Source organism: Coregonus clupeaformis, chromosome 30, assembly GCF_020615455.1.
Source record: "Coregonus clupeaformis isolate EN_2021a chromosome 30, ASM2061545v1, whole genome shotgun sequence".
Lineage (NCBI taxonomy): Eukaryota > Metazoa > Chordata > Actinopteri > Salmoniformes > Salmonidae > Coregonus > Coregonus clupeaformis.
Window position 1 is genome coordinate 43,910,865 of NC_059221.1, and position 22,044 is coordinate 43,932,908.

Below are 22,044 nucleotides of genomic sequence, written 5' to 3' on the forward strand. Positions count from 1 at the left end.
ACCAATAACAAAGACCATTCCAAACATCTCTGCCAATAACAGCTAGTTTTCAGTTTTCCCCTCCCAACTCAGACCACTCCCAGACAGTCTTAGCAAAATTCTTGCTTTAGAAATAGTTTAGCTAAAAAGCAATTTTTGGCAATTTTAATGGAAATCTATTACAGTAAGGTACTTAATTGCTACCCAGTAATGATTTTATATTGATATTAAAACGGTTGCATTGGGGCTTTAACTTCATATAGACATAGTTTTCATGAGTTGTTGGCGCCCTCCTCAGGCTCATCAGTGTAACAGCAGTTGCATTTTTTGTAACTAATAACAGGTTTTTATACTATTGTATGCTAATGCCATCCCAATCAAAATTACAAGACAGAGCTATTTTGGTATGAATAGTTTTATTTCCTTATTGTAAATACTGAAATGGGTGGAATGCTTTTATAACACAATGAAAATGTATCTTACAAAGGTTAACCCACTGAATTATGTTTTCTGTCCAAAACATACTCTCTCACAAGAGCTTTCCACATTTTACATTACATTTACATTTACACTATACTCACAGCAAGATAATTAGAGTTTGGATTATACTAGGATCCCCATTTGCTGACGCCATGACGTCGGCTAATTTTCCTGGTGTCCAACATAGAACTAAAAATACTTTACAAATAGAATTACAAAAGAGATGTATAAAGAGAAGTTTGATCTTCCAATCTTAATGCACTTGTGACTGAACATATGTTATCTCAGACCATGTTTAGTTGCCTTTATCAGTGTTTCCCAATAGACTACTCTTGAATAGCTTATGACACATGGTTTATAAGTGTCGCTGCATACTGTCACATGGCATACGAAAACTTTTCACTACACTATAAACAACACTTTGCACTTCTTCATGACCAAAAAACAACATTTACAAAATATTTGGTATCCCAAATAGTTTGTTGCGATGTTTCGCCGGCCAGCAATGTTTACAGTAGACGTATATTCCAAAAATTGCTGAAACTGCAACCAACAAAGTACTTGTTAATGATGAATGTGATACTACACATCTTGTACACAGCATTATTTGTAGTAGTTATATACCCTTTTCACACTACTGAGCCAAGTCAAGCTGTACTGCGCTGGCCTGGTTACGCATCCACCAAGAAAATATCTGAGCCAGCACAGTAAGGTCCGGCTCAGCAAAGTAGTATAAAAAGGGCATTACAGTAATTAAACAGACAGTGGTTGTTTAAGTTACAGGTAAAAATCTAATAAAAACTTAAAATGACAGTTATGCCTAAGTAAATGGGAGTTACAGGGTCCCCTGTAGCTCAGTTGGTAGAGCATGGTGCTTGCAACGCCAGGGTTGTGGGTTCGTTTCCCACGGGGGGCCAGTATGAAAATGTATGCACTCACTAACTGTAAGTCGCTCTGGATAAGAGCGTCTGCTAAATGACTAAAATGTCAAATGTAATGTTTCTGTTCTGTCTCTGCAGAGGAGCAGTACTGAGAAACTTGGCTGTTATCTCTCGCTCTTTCATCCCTTCATCACTGGCCCTCCTCCACCACCACCTCATCTACCTCCTCTTTCTCTACCTCTGCCAACTCCTCCACTTCCCCCTCAGGCTCGGGGTATAGGCTGGACACGTTCCCGTCATTCCAGGTCACCACAATGTCCCCCGGTTTGAAGCCCTCTACCTCCCCGTTGTCCTGGAGGGGCTTGGCCTGGCTCACCGGGCTCTCTGATTGGCTCATACTGACCTGGACAGAGGCGCTGTTGACGGGTTTGACCTCTGAGTTAGCTCTTTGACCTCTAACCTCCGTGACGATGACCTGTAGTTCTTCTGCCTCCGGCTTCATGGCCAGAGCTGCAGCCTTGTACTTGGCTATCTTATTCCTATTTCTGTGTGGAGGATGATGGGAAATGTAGTCACTGTGGTGTAAATAAAGATGGCAAGACCAGCACGCACAAATATGGCAATTGCTTTTGTTTCCTTCCATAACAGGTCCTGTATTTAGGTTCCACAGTGCCTTTGGTTGCATCCCAAATGGAACCGTATTCCCTACATAGTGCACTACTTTTGACAAGGGGCCATAAGGCTAGGAAATAGGGTGTTATTTGGGATGTACACTTTGTTTGGATCATTTACTGTTGCTGACAATAAGTATCTTCACCACACCATGTTTCATAATTGAAGACACATGGGATATTGCTTGTATAGAATTACAGTGTATTACATTAGTCTTTTTGAGTTGAGTGGGTAGACATTAGTCTACTTAAGTTGAGTTAGTGTTAGATAGGTGCTTACTTGTTCGCCATGGAGCCCATTCCCAGAAGCAGACAGCCCAGCAGAAGGGCAGCGAAGGACAGAGCCAGCATTGCAAACTTCCAGGGAGTTGCTGTGACGACAACAAAACACACAGTTGTAACTGCGGAAAATCTTCCCACTGTTATAATCCCACAGGAAATTTCAGTGGTGATCAAAGACAAAAAAACATTAGAACCTGGACCAAGTGTGCACTTAACAGCTTTTTTTTTTTACAGACTTGGAGCCTTGGAGGGAATAAAAGTTTACTACCATGTAAATCTGACTGAGAGACAAAGTGCTTCACTATAACCAATCCCTTTAATGGAGGCTTTGGGATCAGATCACATAAAAGACATCACCAGCACTACAGTGGTGCAGTGCCATGAAAAGTTAAAACGGATTAACTGAGTATATACTGTAAGAACAAACTGCTCAAGTAGGATAACGTAATGGAGCTGGATAACGTAATAGAGCTGTCATATCACATAGCCTACTTAAGAACAATTAATCATATCTATTTTACTTGTACTTTCCCAAACAATGGCCATGGATCAGTTCGCTACCCTGAAACAACATTAACCAAATGCAACACTAATAGTACCCTTTTCACACTGTCATGCTAACCTTATCTGTACTGTGCTGGCTTGGTTATTTTCCTTCCTCATTAGTTTGGCTCAGCTCGGTAGTGGGGAAAAAGTACAATAGCTCTGTAAAGATCGGCACTTACGGTCCTCAGTGCGATAGAACCATCTGAGGAACTCTTTCTGTTCATCGGTCATACCAGGAGGCCCTGCTTTCTGCTCTTCCGCTGGTCTCACCTCAAACTCATCGGGATCGCTCGATGCCCTTTTGGATCCTGCAGGGGCCAATACAAATATACAAACACATGTTGCGTCACCATCCCCTGTGTTAGTTTTTCTGCGGACAAAATGGTGGCCACAATGACTGAGGGACTGTTGTGGAAGGACATTGAGTTAATATCTTCTAGGCTAGGTTTGAGAGGCCCATACTGTATCAATTCACACAAAGTTCCGATCTAACAACTGCTAACTTGTGACAAAGTCAATCATTCAAAAGGAGATAAAGATTTAAAACTATTTTCAACATCAGGAGTACTTATTTGGCTCATTCTAGAACTTCACTCATGTAAGTCAATTTACACAAAGATCCAATTTCATGCCGTTAGGATTTGTTAAACAGTCAGTGAATTGAAATGTAAATTAAGTGATTTACAAAATATGGAGGTAACAACAATGACTTACTGAGCCTCTCCTGGCATATATCCCCTTCATCCAGAGACCTCCACTTGGTCTGCTTGCTCCTGTGGGACAGCGTCAGTCGTTTCCCGTCCGTGGAGAGCTCCAGAGAACTGTTCTGACTGATCAGCCTGTTCAACTCACACCCCCACCGCAGCACCCCATCACCCCTGTGTCCCCCGTCCTCTACCCCCTCACAGGGTACAGTCTGGACAGGTTCAGCGTGTTGGGCCGACAGGCACCTGGAGGTCCCCACACTCTCCAGGAGACTCTGGTCCCTCCAGATCCACTGCTGGAGCTCCGAGTCCAGGTTGCATTTCTTCAGCTGAACCAGGCCCGTCTTGGGGAAGTCCTCCAAGCACATGCTGTGGAGGGTGTTGTAGATCATGAAGCTGCTTACCCCTGGAAGTGCAGTACAGTGGACATGCATTGTAGTGAGCGTAGTGTTATGACACATCAAAAACATGCTTCCACTCGTAGTGGTGTTACGGCAAAATTAATCCGGGGATTTTTGATGTTTCAGTGAAAGGTGTACGTGTGGAGAGATAGCATTACCTGGCAAGAGGAGACAGAGTGTGATCCACACACGAAACATGTTTGAAGTGGATGGAACCTGCAATGACTGTTGACATGAATCAGAATTACAATTTATTCCCTTAGTCAAGAATACAAGATCAACACTTACACACAGTAATAATCATAGTTACGTAAATGTACATTTTATTATGGCTTGGTTCACATTAGAAAGCTGTGTTGTTTGTTCTATGCCTAAATATAGAATATCCATCTCAACCGGATGGTAGTATTCCAGCACACATTTTTACTGGGTTTCTCAACCGTCAAAAACAAAGCATTAGTCTGCATTGAATTAGTGGACCAAAGGGAAAAATGCAGATTCATCTTGTAAACTGAGAGTTTATCCAAAGCACTGCCTTCTTTGTGCCGCAATTCCATCTCTAAACTCAAAGCAACTTTGAAAGCATGTAGAGGCATTGTACCTTGCTTATTCCATTATGTACATGTATATTCCATTATGTAATAGTGTGTATTAGGCTACAATATTTGGTCCTGAAGAGAAATACTCATCATCTTGTAAACTATTTTGAAAAGTTGTCCATCATTGCACTTTTATGGCCGATAGCGAGGTGCCAATAAAATGTTGGAGGTTAAGTTGAAACATACTCCTATCCCTTAAACAAATTCAAATGTACATGTAGATAATCTAATGGTTGACTCTATGTGTGTACAGTACACATCAAAAGCTGATGGTTATCAAACGTATTACCCCAATTATCCAATTAAGTATGATCCAAACATCCTATTAATAAAAGTTGCTTTAAGCATTAACTGTCAAAATAAAAACTTATACACTACAAGTTATCCTAACCAATGGCTATATATCATTAATTTAAAAGTCCAAAAATGGATGTACCAATTGCAGACAGTAGCTTTAAAGTAATGAAAACTATTTACTCACTTACCAGGGGTTGTTTCTCTCACAGCCTGACTCGGAGAAGGGAAGAGAAGGGAGGTAGTGCTGTAGGGAACATGATTCTACCTGTTGAACATACACAACGCAGAGGAGAGGCTTTCCAAAGTGCATGTGGGAGGAGATTGTTTCATTGAGTCTCTTGACTATGGTTATATTGCATCTGTAAATGTGCCCTTTATAGCTGGGGATGTGGGGACTTTGAATGTGGTGGAATGTGTTCTTCATTTATTAAAGTATGCATAGTCTGGAAGTAGTTGGGGATGTTTTTGCTAGAGAGAGATTTTGAGACAGGTGAAAGCCTCGTTATAGTGATGGCAGTATTTTCTTTCTCAATAATTAGAAGTTGTGAACGCTTCATTAGGCCACTGTAAACTACTGCAGAGTGTACTGCACCATAACTGGGCCTATTTCATTACAATCTTCTCCTAACTAATGGAATGGAATGGATCCTGTGTGTGTGTGTGTGGGGGGGGGGTCATTGACCAGGGTTGCTTGGTTACTGTTTAGTTAGCCTTGCCATTGCAGTTTGTAGGAAAACAGTATGTGACTCATTGGTCAAACACCTGGCACATGTGGAACTGTCTTGATATCTGTCTGTTTAACAAGAGTCTTAAAGGGATTTTTATTTCTTTATGGCAAGTATGTTTTACAGTTAAAGGTGAATGACCTCCAGGTCATCTTTTAAGTGAGTGAGTTAAACTGTTTTGTGAACACAAAGACATCATTTACCAACACTTTAAATATCAATAGGATGATGACACTCAAATAACAAATAATTATGTTGGTTGGTTGTGAAGATTCCCTAAAAACATGCCACTTAGATACAGCTATGACCAGAAGTGAATTAACATAGCAGGTTAGGATAATTAACATAGCAGTTAAGGTGAATTCACATAGCAGGTTAGGAGAATTAACATAGCAGTTAAGGTGAATTAACATAGCAGGTTAGGAGAATTAACATAGCAGGTTAAGATAATTAACATAGTATGTTAGGAGAATTAACATAGCAGGTTAAGATAATTAACATAGTATGTTAGGATAATTAACATAGCAAGTTAGGAGAATTAACATAGCAGGTCAGGAGAATTTACATAGCAGGTTAGGAGAGTTAACATAGCAGGGTAGGAGAATTTACGCAGCATGTAAGGAGAATTAACATAGCAGGTTAGGAGAATTTACATAGCAGGTTAGGAGAATTAACATAGCAGGTTAGGAGAATTAGATTAAGGTTAGGAAAAGGGTTAGGGTTTGGGTTAGCGAAAGTGCTCTCATATCATAACCTGCAACGAAAAGTCACTTCTGGTCACAGTTGTATCGAAGTGGGGTGTTTTTAGGGAGTCCCATTGGTTGTGGTTGGCATACAGTCAATTATTTACAATTATGATATCCCTTCTCATTGAGGAAAATACACTACCGGTCAAAAGTTTTAGAACACCTACTCATTCAGGTTTTTCTTTATTTTTACTATTTTCTACATTGTAGAATAATTGTGAAGCTATCAAAACTATCAAATAACACATATGGAATCATGTAGTAACCAAAAAAGTGTTAAACAAATCCAAATATATTTTATATTTGAGGTTCTTCAAATAGCTACCCTTTGCCTTGATGACAGCTTTGCACACTCTACCAGCTTCACCTGGAAGGCTTTTCCAACAGCCTTGAAGGAGTTCCCACATATGCTGAGCAGTTGTTGGCTGCTTTTCCTTCACTGTACGGTCCGACTCATCCCAAACCATCTAAATTTGGTTGAGGTCGGGGGATTGTGGAGGCCAGGTCATCTGATGCAGCACTCCATCACTCTCCTTCTTGGTAAAATAGCCCTTACACAGCCTGGAGGTGTGCTGGGTCATTGTCCTGTTGAAAAACAAATGATAGTCCCACTAAGCCCAAACCAAATGGGATGGCGTATCGCTGCAGAATGCTGTGGTAGCCATGCTGGTTAAGTGTGCCTTGAATTCTAAGTAAATCACAGACAGTGTCACCAGCAAAGCACCCCCACACCATAACACCTCCTCCTCCATGCTTTACGGTGGGAAATACACATGCGGAGATCATCCGTTCACCCACACTGCGTCTCATAAAGACACGGTGGTTGGAACCAAAAATCTCCAATTTGGACTCCAGACCAAAGGACACATTTCCACCGGTCTAATGTCCATTTCTCGTGTTTCTTGGCCCAAGCAAGTCTCTTCTTCTTATTGGTGTCCTTTAGTAGTGGTTTCTTTGCAGCAATTCGACCATGAAGGCCTGATTCACGCAGTCTCCTCTGAACAGTTGATGTTGAGATGTGTCTGTTACTTGATCTGTGAAGCATTTATTTGGGCTGCAATTTCTGAGGCTGGTAACTCTAATGAACTTATCCTGTGCAGCAGAGGTAACTGTGGGTCTTCCATTCATGTGGTGGTCCTCATGAGAGCCAGTTTCATCATAGCGTTTCATGGTTTTTGCGACTGCACATGAAGAAACTTTCAAAGTTCTTGAAATGTTCCGTATTGACTGACCTTCATGTCTTAAAGTAATGATGGACTGTCGTTTCTCTTTGCTTATTTGAGCTGTTCTTGCCATAATATGGACTTCGTCTTTTACGAAATAGGGCTATCTTCTGTATACCCACCCATACCTTGTCACAAAACAACTGATTGGCACAAACGCATTAAGAAGAAATGAAATTCCACAAATTAACTTTTAAGAAGGCACACCTGTTCATTTAAATGTATTACAGGTGACTACCTCATGAAGTTGGTTGAGAGAATGCCAAGAGTGTGCAAAGCTGTCATCAAGGCAAAGGGTGGCTATTTGAAGAATCTCAAATATAAAATATATCAGGGTTTTTATTGACACTTTTTGGGTTACTACATGATTCCATATGTGTTATTTCACAGTTTTGATGTCTTCGCTGTTATTCTACAATGTAGAAAATAGTAAAAATAAATAAAGAAAAACCCTTGAATGAGTAGGTGTTCTAAAACTTTTGACAGGTATTGTACATAACCTCAAATAAACAGTTCAGTTTCATGGGAGAGAACTTGAATGTCTCTGACGGTTTGGACAACATAGTAGACCACTTTGCACAGTCCTCTTCTGAGGGACTCACGCCTCGATCACACCGACAGATGTTTGCATTTTGGTACACCAGAAGTACATTCGTTTCCAATGGAACGCTGCGTTTGCCTTTCATCATTGCTTTGCAGCGGCAATTGCAGTATGTTCTGTGTGGTGCTGGATGTATCTAACATATACGTCAAACTGTATGCATAGACGGCTTGACAGAAATGGTAGCAGAAGGTGAATGTTGAACTTTTGTTGCACACATATCCAGATGATGCCGCGTACTATTTCGCGAAAAACACAATCAGTGTGATCAAGGCGTCAGTGTCTAGTCGGAACTAAAAATCTCTGATCAAACGAAGGGAGACCTATTTTCTATAGAACCGGAAATATGGTGTATGTCACGAAAAAACATGGCGGCGCCCGTAGGTAGAAATACCTTAACGTTATAGCTGACATGAATCAAGCTAAATGTTGGACAATATTCATTAACGCTAAAGGTAAGCGTGTCACACGAATACATCTTAATTCTAGAAGTGCCCTCGTGTAATTGTCGAGCTTGTCTTGACGAATAAACTAGCCATATTGGAGTCGAGCATTGCTAGCTAATTTTAACACATTGGTAGATGCCCGCCCGACAAATGACTGAAGATGTGGAACAATGTCAAGGCAAAAGTAGTGGGTCTGAAAATACTGCATGGCGTTTGCAATTATTGCACCAAGAGGCATGCATCTGTTGGAGTGTGGGTCAAAAGAACGCCGGAGAAACATAGACGTTGTGGACAAATCCCTGGCAAGACCCGCGTACTTGTGACTAGGAACTACTCAACAGAACCACCTTGGAGGGTCCTTTTCTTTGGGACGGATGATTTTGCTGTAGAATCCCTCAAGCTGCTCTCTGCATCTAGGTATGACACACACAACCATTTCCATGCCAGTGAGCAAAGAGGAGAGATTCTTTGCAGTGAGTAACTTTAGCCTGGTCCCATATCTGTTTGTGCTGCTTCATAAGAGTTGGAGCGACAGTCCGAACAGATCTGGGACCAGGCTAGAGTAACTCCTTCTTGTGGCCTAATGTCAGTTGTCTGCTGTTTTAATTTTTGCAGGGAGTCCAATGACCGTGTTGTGGAGTCACTTGAGGTTGTCACACTATCCAATGACGTCCCTGTGAAGAAGTTTGCTGATCAAAACAAACTGCCCGTTCATGTCTGGCCTCTCAGGGATCTTCAAGGGCGGTTCGATGTCGGGGTGGTGGTGTCATTTGGCTGCTTGCTTCGGGAAGGACTTATCAACCAGTTTCCATGGTGAGTAACTTCTCTGAAAGTGACTCATGCAATACAAGTGTAACATTCTAGCTTGTGTCCCTGTCTGCCCCGAGCTGGGTGCCAACCAGGGACCTGCACACAACACTCTGACTCGCCACCAAAATAAGCATTGTCAATACCACTGGCCCAGAATGTCTTAGGGCGGGCGGGCGACATCACTTGCTCCATGGTAGCTACTAGTACACAGCCAACTACCTAGTGGTTCCATATCAGCTATACAAGCAGCAGACTCCCCAAGAAGTGTCAATCTTATGAACATCTCCAAGAGTCAAACCCTGATTGTGTCCAATCTGTTTGATTGTGAGAGTTGCGGCATGTGTGTCGGTTGACTCTATTCCAGTGGGATCCTGAATGTCCACCCCAGCCTTCTCCCCAGATGGCGCGGCCCCGCCCCAGTGTTCCACACCATCCTACACGGAGACACTGTCACCGGGGTCACCGTCATGCAGATACGACCAAAGAGGTAGGCTAACGTGACCCAGAGCTACTTTCTGTCCCCTCCCCCTTCCTTTTCTCTCTCTCTTTCCTCATGGTGCTGAGGGAGGAAGGGGAAGCCATGAAAGGGACCAGTCATCTACCAGCAACATGGACCTACTATTGACAAGCAAAACTGAGGGATGACATTAGCAGATGTTTGTTTGTTTGTTCAAATGCATATTTAGGGCTGGTTTCCCAACCTAATCCTGGACTGAAAAGCCCTTTTAATGGTGATTCCCCATAGAGCATGTGTTATAGTCCTGTACAGGACAGCTTTATCTGGGTCCAGGAAACTGGACCATAAAGTCTCCAGAGGCCACCAGATTGCAATAGGACTATATATATTATAGTGTACTCTACTACCGTATTCACTGTCAACGCGCATACTGCTATTCCTCAAGTCAAAGATCCTTTGAACCTTTGTGCCTCAGTGTATCTCTGGTCTCTGTGTTACAGTAAACCTCAGTGTGTCTCTGTTAGAGTAAACCTCAGTGTGTCTCTGTGTTACAGTAAACCTCAGTGTGTCTCTGTGTTACAGTAAACCTCAGTGTGTCTCTGTGTTACAGTAAACCTCAGTGTGTCTGTGTTACAGTAAACCTCAGTGTGTCTCTGTGTTACAGTAAACCTCAGTGTATCTCTGTTACAGTAAACCTCAGTGTGTCTCTGTGTTACAGTAAACCTCAGTGTGCTCTGTGTGATAAACTCAGTGTGTCTCTGTGTTACAGTAAACCTCAGTGTGTCTCTGTGTTACAGTAAACCTCAGTGTGTCTCTGTGTTACAGTAAACCTCAGTGTATCTCTGTGTTACAGTAAACCTGTGTGTCTCTGTATTACAGTAAACCTCAGTGTGTCTGTGTTACAGGACATCTCAGTGTGTCTCTTGTCACTGTTACAGGTTTGATGTGGGTCCCATTCTTCACCAGGAGATCTACCAGGTCCCAGACAACTTCACAGCTGACCAGCTAGGAGCTACTCTGGCCACCAAGGGAGCCCAGCTTGTGAGTGCACTTCACACTGTTTGTGTACTTATGACACCCTATTCCCATACAGTGCACTATGTGGCTCTGGTGGTCAAATGTAGTGCACTACATGGGTAATAGGGTGTGATTTGAGCTCACTCATTTGAGACCTACAACCACAGAGCTCAATCCATTTTAACAAAGGCTTGTCAGAAACCACTCATGGTTAATGTAAGCCCTCTTATATGTGAGCCTAGAGTGTAATGCAAGATTATTGTTTTTGCTTGAACAGTTGATTGACACATTAAGGACCCTTCCAGAGAGAATCACAAACCGAAGAGAGCAAGCTAAAGATGGTGCCACGTTAGGTAACATTTATTTACTCAACCAGACGTTTGATGCTAGTAGTAATTACAATTTGAATGGTACACAATCAGCAAGAATTGCAACTTACAGGAGGGTGAAAGCTGTGTGTACTTTCTAAGCATCCATTCATGCCTCAGCTTACAGTTGACTCTTCTCAACAGCCCCTAAAATCAGCACATCGATGAGCTGGATCATATGGGAGGAACAAACCTGTGTCCAGATCGACTGCCTGTTTCGTGCCATCGCATCCCGGGTAAGAATAAGACAGCAGTCATGTTCAGTTGGCACGAAACTAGAAAAGTCTGAAAACACTTTGAAACGTAAAACTATAGTGAGCATTCTTATTGGGTGAGTTCACGCCGTTCCTTACCTGTTTCAAGAGGATTTTCTAATTTTGTGCATACTATACATGACCTTGATTTACTGTGACCGGCCTCTAAACACACATTGTCCAGGAGTGTTAAAACAATGCTCTCCTCTTCTCTCCCATTAGATCCCATTGAGAACCATTTGGATGGGCAAGACCATAAAGCTGCTGGACTTTGCTGGCAAATGCAACATTTCACTATCAGGTAATTTCCTCTTTTAACCATGACTTGATCATCTTCCCTTTTTCCCAACACTACTTGGTAGTAGATGGTGGTTGACTCAGTCAGCTAGTTCAATCAGCATGCTGTAAGTAGATGTGTGGATCGGCAGCAGTATTACTGCTTGTTTCCACACACTGCAAAGACAATCACTGTCTGGTAACATCCGTTTGAATATTTTCAGTGTTTCAGGTTGAGAAATGTTGTGATTGTTTTAATGACAGGTCGAGGGTTGAGAAATGTTGTGATTGTTTTAATGACAGGTCGAGGGAGGATACCTGTGCCAGGATCTATGAGTTATCAGAAAGAGTCCAACACCTTGGCTGTCTGTTGTAGGGTGCGTGAGCCAGGCTTTTCATCCTTGACACTTTCCATGGTTTACTATTATGTCAAAACACTGTCATTTTTATCTTATTGAAATATGTCTAATATTAATGAAAAGTAATTTGCATAATACAAATAATTAATTTAATGGATCCCATAATAAAATGATGACAACCACTTTGTGTGTGTTCGGTGATCTAGGATGGCTGGGTGGGATTCAAGGCGGTGATGCTGAAGAAGAGACTGTCAGCAGCAGACTTCTACAACGGATATCTCCATCAGAGCTTCCAGAACAGATCTGGCCCTCCCAAGCAGGAGTGCCTGTTCCACAGTAACAGAGACAGAACTGAATTACATTCAGCTGGAGAGGAGAACTCATTGACACAGCAACACACTGTGCATTAAAACATCATGTGGTAATTGAACACAAAACAACAACCTACTTGAATGTTATTTGATTAGATACATTTCCTAAAAGTAAAATAAAATAAAAAAGGATCTATACTTGTCTGTTTTAAGACAACATATTTAAGAGTACTTAAGACAAGGGTAGTGTTCAGCAGGGACACCGTAGCAAAACGTTTTGAAACAGAAACAAAACATTTGCATTTCAGTCCAGGTAGTACCCTCTGTTTCAAAAACATTTTCTCCTGTTTTACACCTACTGGAAACTATTTCCTGAACCTATGGAACACATGATATACATGAATGTAAATAATAATAATAGTGATATAATGGAGTGGCTGATGTGCGTGAGTAGTTTGTGTTGTCCAATGAAAAACCCTCAAACCACCAAAATAACAGAGTTGTATTTGCATAAATAAACATTTACAAAAGTGTACTCTGAGATATTCACAAGGTTCTGTTGCCTTTGTCATTTGCTCTATGACATCATTCTTAACCATCCATTCCCTCATTACCATATAATGCATTGGACTTTGTAATATTTATATCACAGTTGTAGTAATGTAGAGATGGTGGGGTCTGTTTTAGAGATGTATTCTTCCCAGAGGAGTAAATGGTGCCGTTCCAGTCCGACTACATTGCAGTCGCGCTGCACAAATTAACCAACGATCGAATGCCACGTCATCTACATTGGGGTCAGATATTAGATTGCAATACCACATTGATACGGCCACTGACAGGTTAAAGTTTAAACCTTTATAATAGTAACAGTTTGACCTTTATCCAGGTGTTATGAGATTTGGTGTGCAACTGCTTCACCCACCCGCTGGGACGCGGCAATTGTGTTTGTCACAGCATGCTGGTCTCGGGGGACGTTGTCTGTCAACTGGGAGGCTTTACAAGAGGCACGTACCACTATGGAAGAGAGAAAGTATAGAATTGTAGCATTTCACTGGGACTAAGTTTTAAACAAAACATTGAAGGAAATTGATTTATTCACTTAACTTGATAACGTGGGAGTGAATTAGACCAGTGTTTTCCAACCCTCTCCAGGAGGATTAAATTATTATTTTTTGCACTGCTGATTCAACTAATCAAGTGCTTGATAGGCTAATTAGTTCATTAGTGATAAGGTTGTATCAGTTAAATGCTAGAACCAGAATGTCTGGTGGTTAAGAGAGGGTTGGGAAACACTGAATTAGACTACATGTTTCCTTTGAGTCATAAAGCTAGCTGCCGTTAGCTAGTGTGAATGTGTCAGGGTGTCATCATACCTCCTGTGTCATCCCTGCTGTCTTCCTACCCTCTGTGTTAAAAGGAGGCTTCAGGTAACCTTTAAAGTGCTGCTTCACCAAGTCATGGAAAGTAGATAAGCAATCCTAAAAAGAACATCAGGAAAGCTGAACATTAGCTACCAAAGTGTAGTCCACCTTTGGATGTAAAGTTAGATGAGGCACAGCTGCAGCAACGATGGTGGATGTGTAACCAGGCCATGATTTACTACATTTACCATAAACCCAATTGTAATGTGGCAGTGATTTCTTGAACAATGTGCGTTATAAAAAGGCAACTATTTATGTACTACTCAGTTTACTAAACTGTAGTTCAATAATTGCCTCCTTAAAGCCATACCCGTTCTTCCTGTGAACAGATGTAGGTGAACCAGCGGAGCCCGGCGGCCACGTGAGTGATCTCATCCTGGTAGATAACCTCCAGCACCTCCACAGAGCTGCAGTCCCCCTGGGCAGCGAAGCGGGACAAGGTCTGGGGATGCACATCCAGGCCTCTTGGGGGAGGAGAGAGAGAGACAGAGAGAGAGAGAGGGAGTTAGGTAGCAGTACTTTCCCAGAGCCCAGTTGATTGGAAAAGCCAAGAATTTCACCAAGTTTTTGTTTTAGCCGCCCTGTGGTTATTTGTGGCCAAGAATGTGTCCGATTTCTCAGACCTATCCAGACCTTTCAGATAATGTGAACACCATGGGTGTATTAGAAGATGTGTCAAGGTAATAGGGACCATGTTTCCACTGCACTGATAACATAGTCATATTCTGATAGTGCTGTAATTCAGGTGAATGCTGTACCTGGCTTCATGTACCATATGCACAATGGCTAGCCTCGCCAGCAGGTCGTGGGACGTATCCGTTGCTGACTGCCACAGTCCTGTATAGACAAGAGCGGAGGTTGCTTAACTTACACCGGCTGCACTGAAAATGTCATGTCTTTTTTCATAAAACCAACTGTGATGATATTAAAAGTCAGTTAGGCCAGGATTCAATCGGATCTGCATTATAGCATGTTTGATACTTCAAAGTGAATTTCCTGACTGAGCCAACATATGCAGTGTTTACTGTGAATTGGATCTCCACCAACGCGGGAACATTGCCTTTCCAAAGACGCATTGTCTACAAAAGAGATCGGATTGAATCTCGGCCTTAGTCTGGAGAAGCCAGCAAACCACCCACCATTATGAACAGGTAACGCGCCAAAGAAGCTGTCGAGTTCTGTGATCCTCGTCTCTAGTAAGTGATAATGCTGTTGAACAGAGTAGAAATGAATTGTAATACTAGGGTAACAGTCCATCCACTACTCCCAACTGATACAGTATTACCACTTCTTATCCTCCTTGAGGAACACTGTCTTGCAGTATTATACCAATATAAACATACTAAATATATTTGGACTACCAATATCTGAAGTATAGACATTTGAACAACACACATACAATTACAACAGATGTGCATCATTATTAAAGGACTGGTCCACTTTTTGGTTTCAGCTTGTTTTCAAAAATAAGCTGAAACTTCAGAAAGTGAACTATCCTTTTAAAACAACACGTAACATAGCACATTAATTAGATATATGGGATTCATCGAGGCCAGTGTTGTTAGGACACTGACCTTGGCCTCGTCTCCAGCCACTTTGACAAAGTCGCTGAAGAACTGGCGGGGAAGCGGCTCTCCAGTGTCCAGTCTGACCGCTGAGAAGCGAGCAATGATGTCCCAGGACAGGTCTATAGCCCACTGCTCTATGTTAGCCAGGGAGTGGAGGAGGGCTATCCTGCTAGCCTGGTCAGACACATAGTAAACACATACACTCATATCAACCATCATTGATGAAGCATGGAATGTTGCAGTTCTATAGCCTCGTCCCATACTGTATGTGCTAATGCCATGACAACGAACAAAAGAAGAGTTTGCTACAACAACACATCCTCAATAACTTTTACAGATGTACCATCAAGAGCATCTTGACTGGCTGCATCACCGCCTGGTATGGCAACTGCACCGCCCTCGACCGCAAGGCTCTACATAGGGTGGCGCGGACAGCCCAGCACATCACTGGGGGCGAGCTCCCAGCCATTCAGGACATTTATACCAGGAGGTGTCTGAGGAAGGCCTGAAAAATTGCCAAAGACTCCAGTTACCCCAGCCATGGACTGTTCTCTCCACTACCGTCTGGCAGGCGGTACCGGAGCATCAAGACCAATGGCATCAGACAGATTTTATCCCAAAGCTATAAGACTGTTAAACAGCTAATCAATGGCTGCCCACCTTCCAACGGACTATCTGCACTGACTCTATGCACACTCACAGGTCTCTACTCACACATTCACACACACTCTCACATACTGACGCCCACACATCCACCATATATTTTTTATCCTGCTGACAGTCACTTTTACCCCTGCTTACACATCTAGCTCAACTACTCCAGTATCCCTGCACATTGAAATGATGGTGCTGGTACTGATCCTGTATAGAGTTTACATTCTCTGGTTTTTCTTGTGTTTTTCCTTCATATTATTTCTCTTACCTTTGATATTGAATACTGCATTGTTGGGAAAGAGCTTGCAAGTAAGCATTTCACTGTACTGTTTTATAGTCCCATGTAGCTCAGTTGCACTTGCAAAACCATGGTTGTGGGTTCGATCCCTAAACCATTTCCCATGCATTGTCAATGGGGTTTCTAAACCAACCCGGATGTAATATATTTTGTTAGATACTACTGCACTGTTGGAGCTAGGAACACCAGCATTTCGCTACACCCGCAATAACATCTGCTAAATATGTGTATGTGACCAATACAATTTGATTTGATTTTTTACACCTGTTGTATCCTGTGCAAATAAACGTGTACTATTTTATTGCGACAGTGGGTAGTTAGCATGCCCATTTTGGTAATCTAGGGGTTGTGTAGTTCAATACTGGCATGGGATATGTTCCCTCCTTTTTCTCAACAGTACCATTACCTGTGTCTATTGTCATTCAGTCATGTTTGGTCTTCTATTTGTTAGGCTACATGATTGATTGATGTGATTTATTTAAGTGTCATACACCTACTGGTGCCCAGCCCACATGGGCTTACAAGAAACTACTAAACACAGCACAATTTTCCTTGTACTCAAAACAAAATAACATTGTACAAATGATATGCATATACTGTACAATAATCATGGCAAGTAAAGCTACCATCTAGCCCCACTACACAAACAGTACAGCTACCATCTAGCCCCACTACACAAACAGTACAGCTACCATCTAGCCCCACTACACAAACAGTACAGATACCATCTAGCCCCACTACACAAACAGTACAGCTACCATCTAGCCCCACTACACAAACAGTACAGCTACCATCTAGCCCCACTACACAAACAGTACAGCTACCATCTAGCCCCACTACACAAACAGTACAGCTACCATCTAGCCCCACTACACAAACAGTACAGATACCATCTAGCCCCACTACACAAACAGTACAGCTACCATCTAGCCCCACTACACAAACAGTACAGCTACCATCTAGCCCCACTACACAAACAGTACAGCTACCATCTAGCCCCACTACACAAACAGTACAGCTACCATCTAGCCCCACTACACAAACAGTACAGCTACCATCTAGCCCCACTACACAAACAGTACAGCTACCATCTAGCCCCACTACACAAACAGTACAGCTACCATCTAGCCCCACTACACAAACAGTACAGCTACCATCTAGCCCCACTACACAAACAGTACAGCTACCATCTAGCCCCACTACACAAACAGTACAGATACCATCTAGCCCCACTACACAAACAGTACAGCTACCATCTAGCCCCACTACACAAACAGTACAGCTACCATCTAGCCCCACTACACAAACAGTACAGCTACCATCTAGCCCCACTACACAAACAGTACAGCTACCATCTAGCCCCACTACACAAACAGTACAGCTACCATCTAGCCCCACTACACAAACAGTACAGCTACCATCTAGCCCCACTACACAAACAGTACAGCTACCATCTAGCCCCACTACACAAACAGTACAGCTACCATCTAGCCCCACTACACAAACAGTACAGCTACCATCTAGCCCCACTACACAAACAGTACAGCTACCATCTAGCCCCACTACACAAACAGTACAGCTACCATCTAGCCCCACTACACAAACAGTACAGCTACCATCTAGCCCCACTACACAAACAGTACAGATACCATCTAGCCCCACTACACAAACAGTACAGCTACCATCTAGCCCCACTACACAAACAGTACAGATACCATCTAGCCCCACTACACAAACAGTACAGCTACCATCTAGCCCCACTACACAAACAGTACAGCTACCATCTAGCCCCACTACACAAACAGTACAGATACCATCTAGCCCCACTACACAAACAGTACAGCTACCATCTAGCCCCACTACACAAACAGTACAGCTACCATCTAGCCCCACTACACAAACAGTACAGCTACCATCTAGCCCCACTACACAAACAGTACAGCTACCATCTAGCCCCACTACACAAACAGTACAGATACCATCTAGCCCCACTACACAAACAGTACATTTCTCCTTCTCCTCCAGGCATTGTAAACAAACTGAGCAATCTCAAACACCCTGTCTGGAACAAAATTCAAGCCTCTGCTTGTCCATTAACCAGAATACTTCAGGGTTAGCACCATACATTTTTTTTTACAGAAAATAGCATGTCTCAGATCGTCATACAAAGGGTCCCAAAAACACTAAATGGATTTTGTTTTTTGATTTCCCAACACAGTAGGGAAATTCTCTCCTCTTCAGGCACTCTGTTAAATCTACCCGTCTCTAAGCCAGAGGGTGAGTGCCGGATGTGAGTTGTGAACAAACTGACCTTTGGCTTTTTGTTAGGTTCAGGCGGACATATAGTTCAGGGATATAGTTCTCTTTGATGACAGTATGTTCTAAGTTTTTAGGTTTAAACCAAATATCAGCTGCCCATTTTTCCTTGTGGATCAGAAAAAGCTTGTCCTCGATTTGGTTTTATGCTAACAGGGGTTTCCTCATTGCATTACTGTGATTACCTCCCCTCTTGATCTAATATGGTACAGTTAATGAGACTAATCCCTCTATAGTTCAATGGGATTGAGGATTTCAGAGATTCCGGACTTGTTAGTTCATACTTCCAACCTGTCTGAGTGATTAGAGGGTGCTGTTAACACACTGACCTGTGTGCCACCTTTGCCACGCTTGATTTTGCCCGGCTGCAGCACGGTCAGGTTCTCCTTCCTGCTGGGCTGGACAGGTGGAGTAGCCTGACCCACCTCTGTTATCTCCCCACTGTTCCATCTCGCCTGGACCTGCAGCGTCATGGCTACCTGCAGGGATTGGATCAAAGTCAGTGAGCCAGTGAGATATGCAGGGTTGAACAAATCTCAGGCACCTGTGATAACATCTGCAAATCTGTGTACGCAACTATTTTTGTATGTTTTGCCATGGAAAGTCCAGGTAGTCTCCACCTGTTTCAGTCATTTTTTTCTTCATTTGGTGCCTAATGAACACAACCCAACACTCCATTCCCTCCCAGTTTAACACTTCATGTGGTGGTTAGTGTGAATGGGGCTTGCCTTCTCTTTGGGGTCCGGTGTGCACAGGATCTTTGTAGCCCAGAAGCACAGCGTGTCCTCAGAGGGTGATGGCTCGACATCATCTGCTGACAATGTGCCTGAGCCAAAAAGAGATCTCTTATAAATGTACTTAATATCATTCAAAGCTTTGCCAGAACAAAATATCTTACCTACTAGCCTGCTCTCAGATCTGTGTGTGTTCTTGCCTGCTTATCGTCAAGCCAACATGTTTGGCATGACAATTCCATAAGGAGATGGCAAGAGTGCAGAAACAGACTGTCACCCAGGCTACAGTACTTTCCTTTATGTAATTGTCAAAAAGAATGTTGATTGGTGTACATTGTTCATTAGGTATACTATCACCTTACCATTAGATGTTGTGTCTGTCTCTGACATGGGACTTAGACACAGCTCATTCTGTGTGTTGATATAAATCATGTCTTGGACAACTCTGACCTCATACACCTGGTTCTGTAGACAGAAAAACAAACTTTCCTTTTAGTCTACTTATATTATTGACTAATAAGCTTTTGTTATTCAATGACCAAATTCTAATAAAACATACATTGCCTAGTGAATGTCTTCACACCCCTTGCAAAGTTGTCACATTTAGATCCCTTATTTAAATATAAAAGGGATTCAATTAGATTGTTTTATCCACACATCCTACTCCACATTCTGAAAGTGAAAGAAAAATTACAGAATTTGTTAAAAATGTGTTAAAAAAAATAAAATATGTCTTGATAGTCTCAGGGGTGTGAGTACTTTCTCTAAGCAACTCCAAATCCCTGTCTCTTGCCCCTAAGGACACCCGTAAATGCCACATTGACTCCTGTATGATGCCAATGGTGGTAATACATATCAACCTTCCCTTTATCACATGGTTACAGGAAACCTATATTTAGAATACTATGAATAAATAGGCTCTGTTGGAGGCCATCTCTCTCTACCTGTAGTCCCATGGAAGAGGCACCGGTCTCCAGGCAGAAGTCAAAGTGATGCCAGGGACAGACCAGTACCCTCTTCCCATCTCCCAGGTCCTCGATGTCACCGAGGTCAAGAGGGCCTCCTACGCGAAGACGGTGGTTGTAATGATGAAAGACATCATAGTATGGTGACTATGATAATTTTTTTCTTATAGCATACTCTCATTCTGTCGGAGCTAGAAGCACAAGCATTTCGCGACACATCCTATAACATCTGCTAAACACGTGTATGTGACAAAAGTTATTTGATTTATCCTATAGCCACTTTGTCACGTAGTTGTTTATGAATTAATCATCATAACAGCAAGCTACCATACCATAGTGCTGAGTGATTAATGGCATGCCATCAATTAGGCTATACCTTCATGGGGACAGGATGAATCCATAGCCCAGAATCTGTCATCTTCTGTGTGAACCAGGACAATGTGTTCACCATCCTCAGAGTACAGCCTTGGGGAAACGTAGAGAAGTCATGCACCAAGTTAGACCATCTTTTCAGAAAAGGCAAGGGCAGCTAATGTGTATAAACCATATACATTAGGTGGGATAAACACAGTTAGTTAGCTAGCTGCTGCTATTCTAGCTAATTGGACTGCTTACTTTGTGCATGGTGAGTCAAAATCACACTTCTTTCCTACACATTGCCAGTTTCCGTCTTTGACAATTTCTCTTAATGCGGCGACTAAATCCTCCTCGAAGTGATCCATTTAAAATATACGATGCAGAAAATAGTAGTAAGAGTAATGTTGTGAATAACTAGCTTGTTACTGCTACCGATGTGTGGCAGATTTCAAAACCAAAATCTTTCAACCGGATGTTGATACTCCAATAATTTTGTCCGACCTAAAACCACTAAGGTTTCACAAGAACCTAAAACATATCCGAGAAGATCCTTTGACAGGCTATGCAAAAAGATAACACTTGAGACAAAGAATGAATGCATAGAAATGTATTTGTTGATTAGACAAGATTTAGAATGACAATTAAGCCATCTTCTCATTTTGATATGGTTGATTATATAAAACATATATTTTAACGAAATTACAACACATCCTCCATTCAGGCTGCAAGGGTGTCGAGTTCCTCCTTAACTTAATTTATTGGCGCTAATGGGGGGGGGGGACAGGGAAAGTATGTGTACTTGCTTTATGAAACACAATTTTCCACCGCCATGCTAGGGTGGCTAATGCGCGTTCAAGTCATGTTGGAAACTCTGAAATGTTCCACTTGCTAACCTAGGCGGAAGAGTCGGACCCCGAGTTTCCAACTTGGGAGGTACCAGAATCAACCAAAAGGAAGCTTTACGCAAATAACTTTTGTTCATTTTAAGTCAGGGGTCCCGAGTTTGCGACATGACTGGAACGCAGCATAATACCTAGGAATGCTATTCCCAGATGTTGCATATCGCCTTTAGCCATTTAGGTTGCAGCAGTCTGTTGTTTACCGCTGGCTGAAGAAGGGGACGCAATATCAGGAAGTAGCACCATGAAACACGCACATTTTTCATTTTTGAATGGAGAATGTTTTATGTACGAACCGGCCACGGGCGTATAGCCAGCCACAAACAATGCCTTTGGACATTAACGACTCAATATCGCCATCTGCTGGCCTTTGGGCTAGAGAACAATATGATTGATATG

The 22,044-nt window shown here is 42.4% G+C and overlaps 3 protein-coding genes across 6 annotated transcripts; 1 reads left to right on the forward strand and 2 right to left on the reverse strand.

Annotated features, from left to right (window-relative positions):
• Window positions 1-376: 376 nt before the first annotated feature.
• On the reverse strand, window positions 377-5,146 carry LOC121582982. 2 transcript variants are annotated; one of them, XM_041899177.2, is made up of 6 exons: window positions 5,025-5,146; window positions 4,103-4,169; window positions 3,554-3,949; window positions 3,019-3,147; window positions 2,292-2,382; window positions 377-1,885 (listed from the first exon to the last, which is right to left on the reverse strand). In XM_041899177.2, exons 2-6 carry the CDS (start codon window positions 4,140-4,142, stop codon window positions 1,531-1,533), a joined length of 1,011 nt encoding a protein of 336 aa, XP_041755111.2. In that variant the 5' UTR covers window positions 4,143-4,169; window positions 5,025-5,146; the 3' UTR covers window positions 377-1,530. The 2 variants fall into 2 exon arrangements, with proteins under 2 accessions (XP_041755111.2, XP_041755110.2); XM_041899176.2 differs by having other exon boundaries at window positions 5,029-5,145.
• A 3,313-nt stretch (window positions 5,147-8,459) lies between these two features.
• LOC121582984 (methionyl-tRNA formyltransferase, mitochondrial) lies at window positions 8,460-12,966 on the forward strand. 3 transcript variants are annotated; one of them, XM_041899180.2, is made up of 10 exons: window positions 8,460-8,817; window positions 8,866-8,998; window positions 9,197-9,394; window positions 9,756-9,878; window positions 10,787-10,889; window positions 11,143-11,218; window positions 11,378-11,469; window positions 11,710-11,788; window positions 12,067-12,140; window positions 12,329-12,966. In XM_041899180.2, the coding sequence occupies exons 1-10, from the start codon at window positions 8,742-8,744 to the stop codon at window positions 12,530-12,532; spliced, it is 1,158 nt and encodes a 385-aa protein (XP_041755114.2). In that variant the 5' UTR covers window positions 8,460-8,741; the 3' UTR covers window positions 12,533-12,966. The 3 variants fall into 3 exon arrangements, with proteins under 3 accessions (XP_041755114.2, XP_045065524.1, XP_045065525.1); XM_045209589.1 differs by having other exon boundaries at window positions 8,460-8,998; XM_045209590.1 differs by lacking the exon at window positions 9,756-9,878 and having other exon boundaries at window positions 8,460-8,998.
• Window positions 12,918-21,234, reverse strand: si:ch73-314g15.3 (uncharacterized protein LOC368688 homolog). The gene is made up of 12 exons (XM_041899179.2): window positions 21,005-21,234; window positions 20,766-20,854; window positions 20,369-20,487; window positions 19,787-19,889; window positions 19,419-19,516; window positions 19,020-19,169; window positions 15,429-15,596; window positions 14,994-15,063; window positions 14,613-14,691; window positions 14,165-14,318; window positions 13,807-13,911; window positions 12,918-13,447 (listed from the first exon to the last, which is right to left on the reverse strand). Exons 1-12 carry the CDS (start codon window positions 21,109-21,111, stop codon window positions 13,415-13,417), a joined length of 1,275 nt encoding a protein of 424 aa, XP_041755113.2. The 5' UTR covers window positions 21,112-21,234; the 3' UTR covers window positions 12,918-13,414.
• Between the last annotated feature and the right edge of the window lie 810 nt (window positions 21,235-22,044).

Bases quoted from the DNA above. Each gene is read 5' to 3' on its own strand.
- si:ch73-314g15.3 (XM_041899179.2), bottom strand. From the start codon at position 21,111: ATGGATCACTTCGAGGAGGATTTAGTCGCCGCATTAAGAGAAATTGTC. The intron at 20,488-20,765 runs GTATAGCCTAAT...GTCTTCGCGTAG, and splicing joins TTCATCCTGTCCCCATGAAG to GAGGCCCTCTTGACCTCGGT. The intron at 13,448-13,806 runs GTATGATGACAC...TCTCTTCCATAG, and splicing joins CAGCAGGGATGACACAGGAG to TGGTACGTGCCTCTTGTAAA.
- LOC121582984 (XM_045209589.1), top strand. From the start codon at position 8,742: ATGTGGAACAATGTCAAGGCAAAAGTAGTGGGTCTGAAAATACTGCAT. The intron at 9,395-9,755 runs GTGAGTAACTTC...ACTCTATTCCAG, and splicing joins CTTATCAACCAGTTTCCATG to TGGGATCCTGAATGTCCACC. The intron at 9,879-10,786 runs GTAGGCTAACGT...TCACTGTTACAG, and splicing joins ATGCAGATACGACCAAAGAG to GTTTGATGTGGGTCCCATTC.
- LOC121582982 (XM_041899177.2), bottom strand. From the start codon at position 4,142: ATGTTTCGTGTGTGGATCACACTCTGTCTCCTCTTGCCAG. The intron at 3,950-4,102 runs GTAATGCTATCT...CTGCACTTCCAG, and splicing joins ACTCTGTCTCCTCTTGCCAG to GGGTAAGCAGCTTCATGATC. The intron at 3,148-3,553 runs GTAAGTCATTGT...TGGCCCCTGCAG, and splicing joins TATATGCCAGGAGAGGCTCA to GATCCAAAAGGGCATCGAGC.